We start from the raw sequence: 12775 nt of genomic DNA on the forward strand, positions 1-12775 counted from the left end.
TATATCAGAATAGAGGGATTGATTCCTATTTCCTAATTTGGTCAATTCTGCATGATAAAGAAAGTGTAGGGGTACGTATGTATAGAATTACATCCCCATACCAAAAATGTGGAGTAGTTAGAAACTAAGGATTACCGAGAAAACATTCTAATTATTGCTAGCTTGACAAGAAAATAAACACTATCTCCCATAACTCAACATATCCATTCTCGCATCCATCTCAATAACCTAGAATAAATCTTTTTTAAAAAAAATCGTCTTCATTTTATTACACGTACATGAATGAAACCTAGAAAAATTTTTAAAAAAAATTATGAACGTTAAAAAAAGTATGGTTGCTTTGGTTTAGCGTTCATTAACCCAACCCAAATCTATATTGCGACTGTTTCACTCAAGCAATTGTTCGAGCATGATTTGGACGTGAGAACTTGACAAGTTGAACCTCTAGAGAGAGTCCAAGAACAAAAAAGAAGTTACTAGATATTTTAGGCTTATGCCGCTTTTATTTACCAAATGGTCCATACTAGCGTTTGTGAATGGTAGTAGGAAAAAGACCATATGGTGCAAGACCTTTCGAGTGTCACGGGTTGCTTAATTTTCTATAAGCACGGCGAAGCCTCGCTGTCTGGCCGGTTGGTCCAAGGCTGGTGAGCGCGGTCGTGTGCGATACGTGTCACAAGGAATCCGTCAAAGCTTTTGTGACTTCATTTTGCACACATCGGAAAGAGTGGAATATTTGAAGCCAAATAATAAATGTGTTATTATCATCTGCAACTTGATTTGCGTAGAAAAATTTTGTTGGAACTGTTAGACCTGTTCAAGTCTTTAATGAAGTTGCTCGACTTCTCCTTTTGCGGCATTGTGAAGCAGTTGACTTAAAAAATGTGGAGTATATGGAACTCAGTTTGAAGATTCGAAGGCAAGATGGACAAACTAGAAAAGCCGGATTCTAGAATAATACGTTAACCTCCCAAAAAAAAAAAAACCACTGTCTGCACCCCATTTCTAACGTTGGTATTCTGCCTTCCCCATCCTGATTTTCTTCTTTTCAACCGTTGGAATCTCACGACGAGTATTGACAAATACACAGACAATCACCCAGAATTCTTTTGACCATGCAGAATAGAGACATACTGGAGCCGCGGCTGGAACGGTTGTCAATGCAACCGTTCCGTTCCGGAAGCTTGTATGCATTTTATACATTGTGTAACATCATTTGTACACGATGTAACACTAAAACAACAGCGAGTAACACTAGAACAACATTTTGTGGATCCCACACATGTTAAAATCTGGACCTTACAAATTTTATTGGCCAAATCTTGGCCATTAACTGGCAGGGACCCTGCCCCTTCTCCAGACATGCTTACGTGTTACTGTACACAAGCGTGTGGGTACAGAACGGGGTCGACGAACGTCCAATCTTATGTAATTGATTTCGATCGTAATCAAATTGGAGGATCAAACCACCCTATAATTATGTCGGCAAATGCGCATGGCCTGTATCGAGTCCACCTAAATTTTTTTTCTATATATTTGTATAACTTTGCATTTCTGAGCCACTGATAAGTGCGATCTTAAATATATCATGGGTTTTTTGGATGTTTATACTGCAGAAGTTGTAAAAAAAAAATTTGAAGTGTATAATTTTTGGATATTTTGAAATATATAGTTTAAAATTTTTGAAGAGTTTCTTAAGATTACTGGGGCTAAAGTTATTAAAAAAACTTATAAAAGCCAAACAGATCCCATATTATATTAAAAAAGTAGGTAAAGATAGTGATTAGAAAAATCTTTTATCGTTTCTCCTTTTCTATTTATTTTTTTCCCGGCAAAGCAAAAGGGGGAAAAAAAAAAGGTTACTTGTTCCTTGCTAAATTCCGACCCTGAGGTCCAATCTTCTTGGGCAAACAATCCTGATATAGAGACAGATGCCAAACCGTGGTATAGTAGAAATTCGCTTTTGTCTGGGGGACTGGAAGGATGCCCACTTTGTATTTTCATCGCATGAGGCGGCGAAAATTAATCCGCGATGTTTGTTGATTTTTGTGTGGAAGAAAAATCGCGATCCAGATGTAGCCCAGCCGGCCCCACCCCCGGTTCAATTAATTTTGATCCCTAAACTTTGAGTTATTGACACATTTGATCCTCAAACTTTTTAGTATAATACATTTAGTATTCGAACTATCAATTTCATACTCAAATGAGAAATTAATCAATTTGAATGGAAATTAGAGTTGGGAAGAGAGGCATTATTGGAGTTGGAAAAGTGAAAGTAGCTGCTCGCTCGTTCTATTTTACTGATTTTAAATCATGTACTGTAAGATTTTTTACCAAATGATCTCTTGCTCATCAAGCGTTCAAATTGATTTTAAGTGGTGCACCGCACTTTTTACTCAAAAAATACTCCAAAAAAAAAATGCCATTCTATAAAAAATTGTAGCAAAATCATGCGCGTTTCATTACTCGGTCCTCCTCATCGTTAGTCAACTGCCAGTTGCCAACAAAAGAAATTTATTCCCCCAATCTCCTGGAAACATGACCCCAGCCCATTGGTTGTCTTGCTGCCGGCGATGCCTCCAACTTCTCCACCACTCGTCTGGAAAATAACACGGACCTAGTCCTAGTCCACTGTTTCGCTCGCTAGCTGCTACCGGGGACGGCTCTAACCCATAATTATACTATTCATCCTTTTAAGAGGAAATTTCAACTCTAATTGTAGCAAAGAGCTCCAAGAAATCCAAAAGAAAGAAAGGAACCTGCTTGGTGCCAAGGCAGCAGCACCCATGTTCCCACGCATGCCATCATAAACACCATGGACATGCAATAATCCTATCTTGTCGCATCTATTGACCAAAAAGGATGGACCATCCGTGATTATTCTAACAAGGGTGCCCACCGTCTAATCGCTTCCTAATCTCCATTTTTTCCATAATTAATTTGTTTACGGTTTTACCTTTCCGCGGCCCTTCGCTTGCACTATAAATATCATATTACTTCCTCTGCAAACTTTCGTCATACACGGAAAGAAGCCACTATTGCCTTTTTCCTTTACTCTTGAAAGAAAGTCTCTAATCGTTTTTTTCTTTTTCTTTTTTTAAAAATAATCACTCAAAACCACCATGGTTATCTCCAAGACTGCATCCCAATCGGATGTCTCCGTCCACTCCACCTTCGCTTCTCGCTATGTTCGAGCTTCTCTTCCCCGGTTTGTACATAAAAAAATCTCGATGATGATGATGATGAGGCGTTATCTGGTGATGATTATGCCTTAGTAAGTTAATTATACTCTTACGTATTTTTGTTCTTTCTGAAGGTTTAAGATGCCGGAGAATTCGATTCCAAAAGAAGCAGCTTATCAGATCATCAACGACGAGCTAATGTTGGATGGAAACCCGAGGTTGAATCTGGCATCCTTCGTGACCACATGGATGGAGCCAGAATGCGATAAGCTCATCATGGCTGCCATTAACAAGAACTACGTCGACATGGATGAATACCCAGTCACCACTGAGCTCCAGGCAAGTCTCCTTCTTCTTCTTCTTCCTTTTTTTAATTTTTTTTTCTGCTTTAATTTGCGACAATATTAATGATAATAATATTAGTATAGTGTTGCATCTCACTTCAGCGCCAAGTTACCGAACTTTGCGGCCAATCAAGTATTTGTATCCTTTCTTTATTGAAAGGGACATTGAATCTCTCCCGTCAATAATCGTATAAAAGTGGTAAGGGTGTCAATTGTAATTTACACCCCTCAACTATTTGAGATTTGCATTTTATCCCCTAAACTATCAATTATGGGAATATAGTGCCGCAAACTTTTTAGTTTATTGCAAAATATTTCAATAACCTAAATCGCGTTGGAATTAAACTAGCCATTCACAATTAATAAGACAATCAGCTCCTTGATTAATATGGAATGGTAGCTCAACTACTGGCATTTCTTTTTAATCTTGATTTGAAATTTTCTTTCCCAACGTAAAACGCGAATTGATGGAGCATTATTTTTTCACGCAAAAAAGTTTATGTCAAATTGCTACTTTGAAAGGGTGTGAGTCCGTTTAGATTGCTATTTCTTACGAGTTTTTATAGAAAAAAAATATATTATAGCAATTTCATAAATATAAAATTAAAAAAAAAAGTGATTGAAAAATATGTATTCATCGAAAATATAAAAATTTTTGTGTCAAAACAAGGCCTAATTTTTTAAAAGATAAAGGGTTTTTATTAGGTTTTTTTCACATGTGAATGGACAATAAAATTGATCTGTATCCAGGCTATCATAAATGCCACAATTGATAGTTGGACTTTGGAGGGGTTTAAGTGCTAAATCCGAACATTTCAAGGCTGCAAAGTGCATTCAACTCAAATAGTTTCTACAATTAAATAAATAGTGTCATAATAAATTTTAGCTAGTTGCATGTTCTGTGGAGTTCCTGGAGCGTGGTCCCTCCATTTATTTATAGGGCTGGAATTATTCTACATAGGGTAAGTGCCGCGGTTTGATGGGCAGAAGAAGTCTTGAAGATGCCCTCCAACAAGTGGAAGTCCACATTTGATCAAGAATGTGGACTTGGTTTTAAAAAAAGGAAAAAAAAAAAAAGTGGACTTGGTAGTATCACTATACATTTTTTTTTTTTGAATATTGTATCACTAGACTTCACTTTGCTCCTCTTAGCTATAGCCTAGTTGCAGTACTAATTACTACTATAACTGGTTCATTATTTAAAGAAATCAAGGGCGGATTGAGTCGTAACTCCTGGGCTATCATTTTCTTTCTTTAACCAACTCCACCTGTTTTCCTTACCTCTTTGTCTATTGGAAGAAAAATTAGGCCCTGTCTCGATCATCATTTTTTTCCAACATTTTTTTCAAAAAAAAAATTATATTTTTTGCAAATACATTTTTCAATCATCTTACTATTTTATATGCATCAAATCGCTAGAATATATTTTTTCACAAAAATTTTCAAAAAAAAAAATAGTAATAATTCAAAGGGGCTCTTAATTGAACAGCCAACCGAAAGGACAAGGCTGGTACCACATCCCATAAACAATAATCGGTATGGAAAGTGGACAATTTGGGACCGCTCCAATAATTTTGCACCATTCCATAACTGGAAGGCTAGTTAGAATAGTAGTACACTACATTCTTGTGTCGTCTGTCTCGACTCGTGCCAAATTCTTAGGCGTACATTTTTCTTTGTCGGGATACTGAAAAATCAAAATCTTTATTTCATTGTGATTGACATATTAAGCCCTGTACAGTTTCTTTGTTGAAAGAAAGGTAAGATGCTGCGTTAGCTTTTAGGTCATTGCCTCCGTCAGTTAATTTATTACTTTGGGAATGTTCAAAAGTTTTCCACTTTCAATTTCTAAGATATATTCGTTAGTCAATGAGAACGTATTTGCAGTGGAGTGGACCAGTTGCTGTGTTTTTTCTTCAAGAATTATTTGCACGTTCAGATTTGGAGAATTCGTTGAGCTTCCTTCCTACAATGTTCAGACAAGATGACGAAAAAAAAAATAAAAAAAGAAAAAGGATCCTAGGTTTGGACCCAAAGTAAAGTACATAGAAGGCCCGAACATGGCACTATCATTTGTCGACTTCACATCAAAGATGGGTTTTAGGTAAAATATCATTTCTGGCTATTAGTATCAATTAGTCAAAACTACCATATTGGGTCTCAGGAACAATAGAAAATACGGACCAATGCTGCCCCACAACTTTACCTTCTATTTGCAGTGGCCCTCACCCGATTGGTGCGATATCACTACTCAGTCACTACTAGCTTTATGATTTCATAATTACATCCCTTTCTTGACTTTTTTTGCCGACGCTACGGACCAAAAAATATCTAGCATATCTTGCTCGGTGTCCATTTGGTGAAGTGACCAATTCAAAGAATTCATTTGGTCTGATTAAATTATTGCTATTTTTTTTTTGGAGTTTTTGTGATTGAAAAATATGTTCTTGAAAAACATACAACCTAAAATTTCTTTTCGGATCTATGTACGTCGTATTCGCCCTTTAATTCACAATTGAGGACCGAATATGTCTCGCTAATCAACATTAGGATATGCAATGATATATCTGTACAAAGTGATAGTAGTGTTTGGCAAAGATTACAATTGAATAGCTCGAAAGTTGCTTTGGAGAAGCTTCGTGGTTTGTCCAATCATGGCATCCTGTTCTCCCTCTTACACCAAGGGTCAGAGGCATCTACTTCTTCTTTTGTGCATTAATTGAATGAATTAACGTCACAAAAGTAAGATACTTGAGAAAAAAAAAATTGAATATGCTTTAGTATCTAACTTTTACTTTGCATCGTTGTTTGTTTTATGCTGTCTTGTGAAAAACGAAAATAGTAATACAAATGTATACCTCAATTCCAATTGTAACTTCCTGCTTTCTATAAGAGAAGACACAAGTATGCTGCCTAGGAGGATGCATTTTATCCTCCTTTTACTGAATTCCGCCTGAGAATTGAACTTTCTACATGCAGAAAACAGTTCTTTTTTTTTTTTGAAATTATTAGGTGATCCGAAGTTGGAAACATGAAATCAAATTTGTTTAGGACTGATAGAGGACCTGCAATTCTGGACATTGAAAGAAGGCGTTCTATGGCCGGAAAAAAATATTGTTGACATGTTACTGCTAGCACTCTCATTCACATATTGGATCCAATGCTAACAAATTAAGTGATTGTATAAAACTTTGATGGCCTTTGATCTAATTTCTGATGCAGAACCGATGTGTGAACATGATAGCCCATCTTTTCAATGCACCTCTTGGAGATGGAGAGGCTGCTGTTGGAGTGGGAACAGTAGGGTCATCAGAAGCCATCATGCTTGCAGGCTTAGCATTCAAGAGAAAGTGGCAGAACAAGATGAAAGAACTAGGCAAACCTTATGACAAGCCTAACATTGTCACTGGTGCCAATGTCCAGGTACATTTTGCTTCTCTACCAGAGTTATTGTGGTAAATCCACAGCTTAAACTATTAGAGTCTGCCAAAAAGATTTAGCGATGCATGGCGAGCCGTGGTTTATCATGATATGGGAAGAATATGCGTTCTTGGTATGTTCTGTTTGGGAACTAAGTCCATAATGAGCTTCATTTTTCAGTAATGCCATCAAATTTTACAGGTATGCTGGGAGAAATTTGCAAGATACTTTGAAGTTGAGCTAAAAGAGGTGAAATTGAGAGATGGATACTATGTGATGGACCCCGAGAAAGCAGTGGAGATGGTGGATGAGAACACCATCTGTGTTGCTGCTATCTTAGGTTCCACCCTTAATGGAGAGTTCGAGGATGTCAAACGTTTGAATGACCTCTTGCTAGAGAAGAATAAACAAACAGGGTAATGCCCCTTTCTTTTTTTTGAAATCGCACAACTCCTCTAAGACCTTTGGCGTCTTATTATATCTGTGCTTGGCAGATGGGATACACCAATTCATGTGGATGCAGCAAGCGGTGGCTTTATCGCACCATTCCTTTACCCAGAACTTGAGTGGGATTTCAGGCTGCCGCTAGTGAAGAGCATCAATGTTAGTGGCCACAAGTATGGACTTGTATATGCTGGAATTGGTTGGATCATCTGGAGGAACAAGCAGGACCTGCCTGATGAGCTTGTCTTCCATATTAACTATCTTGGTGCTGATCAGCCCACTTTCACTCTCAATTTCTCTAAAGGTAATCTTTTTTTCTCAAAGTCTATAATGTAAATTAGCCTCATCCTGATCTAGTTGAACAAACATTCAAAGTTCACACAACTTTTTGTTGGTCTTCAGGTTCTAGTCAAGTCATTGCCCAATATTATCAGCTCATTCGGCTAGGTCAGGAGGTAGGTATTAAAGCCTAGAAGGCATCATCAGCATTGCTGGCTTTGTTGATATTTAGGATGATATGCAGTTAGAATCATAATAATTTAATATGGGATCTCTATTTATCTCAGGGTTACAAGAACGTAATGGAGAATTGTCAAGAAAATGCAATGGTACTGAAAGAGGGATTGGAGAAGACAGGAAAATTCAACATCATATCAAAAGATACAGGAGTTCCATTGGTAGCATTCTCTCTCAGAGACAACAGCCGTCACAATGAGTTCGAGGTTTCAGAGATGCTGCGCCGCTTTGGATGGATTGTGCCGGCTTACACCATGCCGCCTGATGCTCAGCATGTAACAGTTCTGCGCGTCGTGATACGAGAAGACTTTTCAAGGACGTTGGCCGAGCGCCTTGTCTTGGACATCGACAAGGTCTTGCACGAACTTGATACTCTCCCTGCCAAAGTCACAGCCAAGTTGACAGGCAACGACGAGAATGCTCATAATGTGGCCCTTGTCAAGAAAACTACTCGCGAGGTGCAGTTGGAAATCACTGCAGCCTGGAAAAAGTTGGTCGCGGACAGGAAGAGGACCAATGGCGTTTGCTGATCGATTGTTACCGAAACCTTGGAACTTATGCTGGTAAAAGTAAACTTTGTGAGTAATTTTGGACTTGAGCGTGGTAGAGTTTGATCGTTTAGGACTGCATCTATGAGTTGTCATCCCCGCTGTATTGGGAAGATTACCTCTTTTTTTTTTTCCCCATCAGAGTTGTATTGGAAGGATTACGGTATATTGTGTTTCTGTAATCTGGATTCTCAACAGAGAAGTGAGCCAGTCTTATCTTATTTTAATATGTTTGCGCATGATAGTCTTATCATTTAACAAGCTCGCCAATACACAAGTTGCTAGCAAATTTATATGAATGAAACTATTAGCCCTCCATGTCTGGGTTAGTCATACCTGTATTACCAGATCATAGTAGTTAAGGCAGATTTGGCATTTCTTCTACTTTCTTCCAAAGGATTAAGATGTTCTCTTGCCAAAAAGAGCTCTGATGAGCTGCTTTCATTAAACGTTTCAAGTACAAAGCTCTGATTGAACATTTGTGAATTATTGAAAGTGACGATCAATTGTCATTGCGGAGAGGTTGCTGCTACTTTCTTTCCCCTGTGGGCACGCAAGAGCGGAGCATGGCAGGGCGGGGACAGAGAAAACGACCACGACGGATAAGGCGGGGGCGGTTTTTTGACAACGGGACGGGGCAAACCCTTTAACTCGCCCGTTACCTAACCCGCAGCTGCAATCCTCGAGGAACATAAAGTTGTCCAAAACTTGGCTAGATGCGATCTTGAAAGACCCAATAATAATCCAAATTGAGTCACATTACTTGATATGATGATGTGGCACAATTCCGGCCATTGAATTTTAAAAAATCGGACGTAGACAAACAAGTGTGAGTCTTGGCAGTTTTCGTTCTAATTGAATCGCTTTACGTGTACTGACATAATTCGAGGAAATATCTACCCAAGTACTGCTAATCTGCTATAAGTTCTTGGTGCCATGAGCAGATACATGACAAGGGGTTAGGCCGAAAACAATACAGAGACAAAAAGTCATGAGAACACATCTTATCATGTCGCGTCCAGTGGAATCCATCAACAACCAAAACATATATTACTACGATAAGGTGATAAACAGCCCAAAAGACAGTACAAGTGTCTCATTGAATATTATCCAACAACCTAATAAGTACCACATCACACCGCTTCCTTAATTTCTTAAATTTTGCCTTCTTTCGGCTTTTGTATCTCGCAGACACAAAAATTACCAGCAAGTGAGAAGACAAAAACCTCCTTACTTGGGTGGCCCCTTCACGACAGTGACTGGACACAGTGCATTTTGCACCACGTAGTTGCTAACACTTCCAAGCAACACCCTGCACGTATCAATTCTTTCATTAATTAGAAGATTACAAATCAGGTAAGCATATTAATGAACACTACTAAAACAAAAGAGGAGGCCTTGAATGGCGTTACTTGGACTGGGATTTATAACAGTTTGCCAAATACTATCAGCTTAAGGGTTAGATATGATGTTAAGAAAAATATTAGAAAAAGGGGTACCTTCTCAAATAATTACACGGCGGCTGTACTTAGTCTAATTTGAAGCATTTGGGAAATGATGATTATGGTCGGCTAAAGAGTTTACAAAAAAATTCATAATCTCATAAAACAAGTGAAAGCCATGATCATCGCTGCTGAATTGATAACCTCTTCAGGATTCCTAAGAAGTAGTCCAAGGTTTTACGTAAGATCACAAACACAAAAGAAAAAAGAAAGGTAGGTAAGAGAAGATCATAAAAACGGAGGAGAGCCAGTTTGGATATCTAATTGCAGCGTTTCAAAAATGATGATGATGTTCGGATATCTATAATCAGAGCAAGTAAAATTCATAATCTCACCAAACAAGTGAGAATCATGATCATCACTGGTTGATTAATTACCTCTTGATGGCTCCTAAACCTCGACTTCCAACAACCAGGGAATCAAGTTTAAGATGATCCACACCCTCGCACAGCTTCTCCCTTGGATCCCCCCAATACACCTTGGCCACCACCTTCACCTGCAAATTTTCACAAACCAAACAACCATCCACATAAATCTCAGTACAGTACAACTTTGTACGCGTTATCAGAGAGAGAGAGAGAGAGAGTGTGTGTACTATACCCCTTTGGTCTTGGCTACCATGTCAAGCAAGTCAAGACCCTCAGGATCAGGATTAAGTCCATAATGCTTAGACACGTTGATTTCTCTAAATTCCGCAAGAGGTATCAATGCTGAGAAAGCCAATTAGCAACAAAAGTAACTCAGAATCAAGCTAACAACAAATATAAACATGCGTAAAGAAAGTTATTGATTGATTCTTCTACGTGATCCGGTGTCTTGAAAGAGCTGCTTATTGGTAGTCTCGACTTTGGGTGAAACCACTTGGATGATGATGAGACTATCCCCTCCTTCGACCAAATTATCAGCAGCCCATTTGAGAGCTAATTTGCTGGTCTGAGAGTAGTCCATCCCAACTCCCACTGTGCGTGCCTTTCCCATCTTTCAATTCCGTAGTTTGCTCTCTTTTCTATCTGAAACAGAAGTATGAAGCAAGGAGGTTTAATATGGTAAGCAGGGTACTTATCAGACGTAATGGTGGAATGGTGAAATATCAAATACGGTGGGCAGTACAACTGTACATTTCAAAAGGGGTGTTGGAAGGAATTGTGTTGAATTTAAAGGAAGGAGAATGTTCTTGAGAGAACTTGGCGGTAGGTGTTGGAGTATATATAAAGGTGTCATTTCAATCAAGCCCCTCTAATCCGCCATTGCTTTTCACTTTTGGTCCTTCAAAGCACATGATATGAGCCACTTAAGGATCTATTGGTAAGATATGGATAAATGTATTGTTGAAGTTAAGTTTAAATAGTAGTATTTTCAATTGACCGACAGCACGGGAAGGTATTAGTATCTCTCATACATATAATTACATAACTGGTAAGGGACTTAACATTGAAAAAGAGAATGTGAACATGCTGTCTCCTGATGTGCTCAATTGACTTCCTATCAAAATTTGGAAGGCCAGAAACATATAATCTTAATTCCTCCATAGATCAATTGACATATTCTTGTATTTTGAAGGGTTTAAGTGAAACAAACTTATCACTAGATCCTTTTTTTTTTACTTTTTTGGTACAAAAATGGGTTCTTGCTCCGGTTACTGCCATGAATCAATCAGGCAAACCTTCAAAACCATAAATCATTTATAAGAGTATTTACGTATCGTTCACTGACATATAATTCTTACAATGAAAAAGAAATTCGAACGCACGATATTTTGTTTAAAAAAAAAAAAAAAAAAAAAGATTCACGCTTACTAGGAGTCAAATTTATGTTGGCAATTTTATCGATCACCAGATGCATAATTGGCTTTTCTCACTTTATTATTCCTACTTTATTAAAGGAGGAGACTATCCCATGTTCCTATTCATTCTTTGCTGTAGTAAAGTAATACAACTCCATCTCCATTGCATCCGGGACTTAGCATAAAGCTAAATATACCGGGGACGGTTCAGCGTTGGTCCAGCTGTACCAGAAACGTTAATGAAAAAAAGTAAGCATGGGCTAGTGGTAATTAAGACTAATCATAGCATCAAGACTAATGAAATACCAAAATAACGTTGAAGAGGATAACGCACTAAAATATTTTAAAATCGTACAAAAATATCCGTTTTTTCCTGAGTATATTGGGTCCTCGCAACGATACAAACATGAAATATAGAGCCAAAAGTGTGAAAATGACGTTTACACGCGGCAACAGACGTAAATCATTAAATTGTTCTATACAAATTCACAGAATAGTTTGCTTCCCATTCCAGAATGATGATGAGTTTTGCAGCTAAATTTGAAAATTTCCACATTCAAAGCTAGTTAATCAACTATAACAAGCCTGTAATCAACGAGTTGCTGGTTACGTTATAGACTTATATTGCCCATTAAAAATGTGAAACAAAAACATTAGTGGCTAGATGTCGAATTTGAGTTATTTAAAATGCAGATTTAAAGCTCCCTAACACCTAAGGTGATTGGAAGGAACATTTTATCAAGAAACTAAATATTTGGTTCAACTCCTAAGCTTTCCCAGCCCCTCCCCCTTTCTCCTTATAAGGTTTTATGGTAAATGGTATTTACATTCCTGTTTATGTTATTCACACTTTTATTATTATTTTAATCATATAATTTTCATTTATTAAACTATATAATAAAATAAATAATGCAAGTACAAATCATAAAAAATAAAATGCAAATAACATTTTCTAATTTTATAATCTCCCTCGAACTTTGGGCAGGTGGCCAACCCTTCCCCATGGGGTGGGAGGGAATTGGGGAGGCGGAGAGGG

General features: G+C 37.8%; 2 protein-coding genes across 2 annotated transcripts; one reads left to right on the forward strand and one right to left on the reverse strand.

Annotated features, from left to right (window-relative positions):
• Positions 1 to 3005: 3005 nt before the first annotated feature.
• LOC113702480 (glutamate decarboxylase-like) lies at positions 3006 to 8787 on the forward strand. Its single transcript, XM_027223712.2, has 7 exons — positions 3006 to 3208; positions 3317 to 3521; positions 6749 to 6949; positions 7148 to 7362; positions 7441 to 7694; positions 7793 to 7845; positions 7957 to 8787. The coding sequence occupies exons 1-7, from the start codon at positions 3123 to 3125 to the stop codon at positions 8434 to 8436; spliced, it is 1494 nt and encodes a 497-aa protein (XP_027079513.1). The 5' UTR covers positions 3006 to 3122; the 3' UTR covers positions 8437 to 8787.
• Positions 8788 to 9481: 694 nt separating this feature from the next.
• Positions 9482 to 11132, reverse strand: LOC113702481 (universal stress protein PHOS34). The gene is made up of 4 exons (XM_027223713.2): positions 10760 to 11132; positions 10557 to 10666; positions 10334 to 10452; positions 9482 to 9766 (listed from the first exon to the last, which is right to left on the reverse strand). Exons 1-4 carry the CDS (start codon positions 10932 to 10934, stop codon positions 9685 to 9687), a joined length of 486 nt encoding a protein of 161 aa, XP_027079514.1. The 5' UTR covers positions 10935 to 11132; the 3' UTR covers positions 9482 to 9684.
• Positions 11133 to 12775: the final 1643 nt, after the last annotated feature.

The sequence above is a fragment of the Coffea arabica genome, chromosome 7e, assembly GCF_036785885.1.
Source record: "Coffea arabica cultivar ET-39 chromosome 7e, Coffea Arabica ET-39 HiFi, whole genome shotgun sequence".
In the NCBI taxonomy this organism is placed as follows: Eukaryota; Viridiplantae; Streptophyta; class Magnoliopsida; order Gentianales; family Rubiaceae; genus Coffea; species Coffea arabica.

Coding starts and splice junctions, on each gene's coding strand:
- LOC113702481 (XM_027223713.2), bottom strand. CDS start 10,934: ATGGGAAAGGCACGCACAGTGGGAGTTGGGATGGACTACTCTCAGACC. Junction 10,667..10,759: donor CTTTCAAGACACCGGATCAC/GTAGAAGAATCA, acceptor TGGCTTTCTCAG/CATTGATACCTCTTGCGGAA. Junction 10,453..10,556: donor TGGTAGCCAAGACCAAAGGG/GTATAGTACACA, acceptor GAAAATTTGCAG/GTGAAGGTGGTGGCCAAGGT.
- LOC113702480 (XM_027223712.2), top strand. CDS start 3,123: ATGGTTATCTCCAAGACTGCATCCCAATCGGATGTCTCCGTCCACTCC. Junction 7,363..7,440: donor GAGAAGAATAAACAAACAGG/GTAATGCCCCTT, acceptor TGTGCTTGGCAG/ATGGGATACACCAATTCATG. Junction 7,846..7,956: donor TCATTCGGCTAGGTCAGGAG/GTAGGTATTAAA, acceptor TATTTATCTCAG/GGTTACAAGAACGTAATGGA.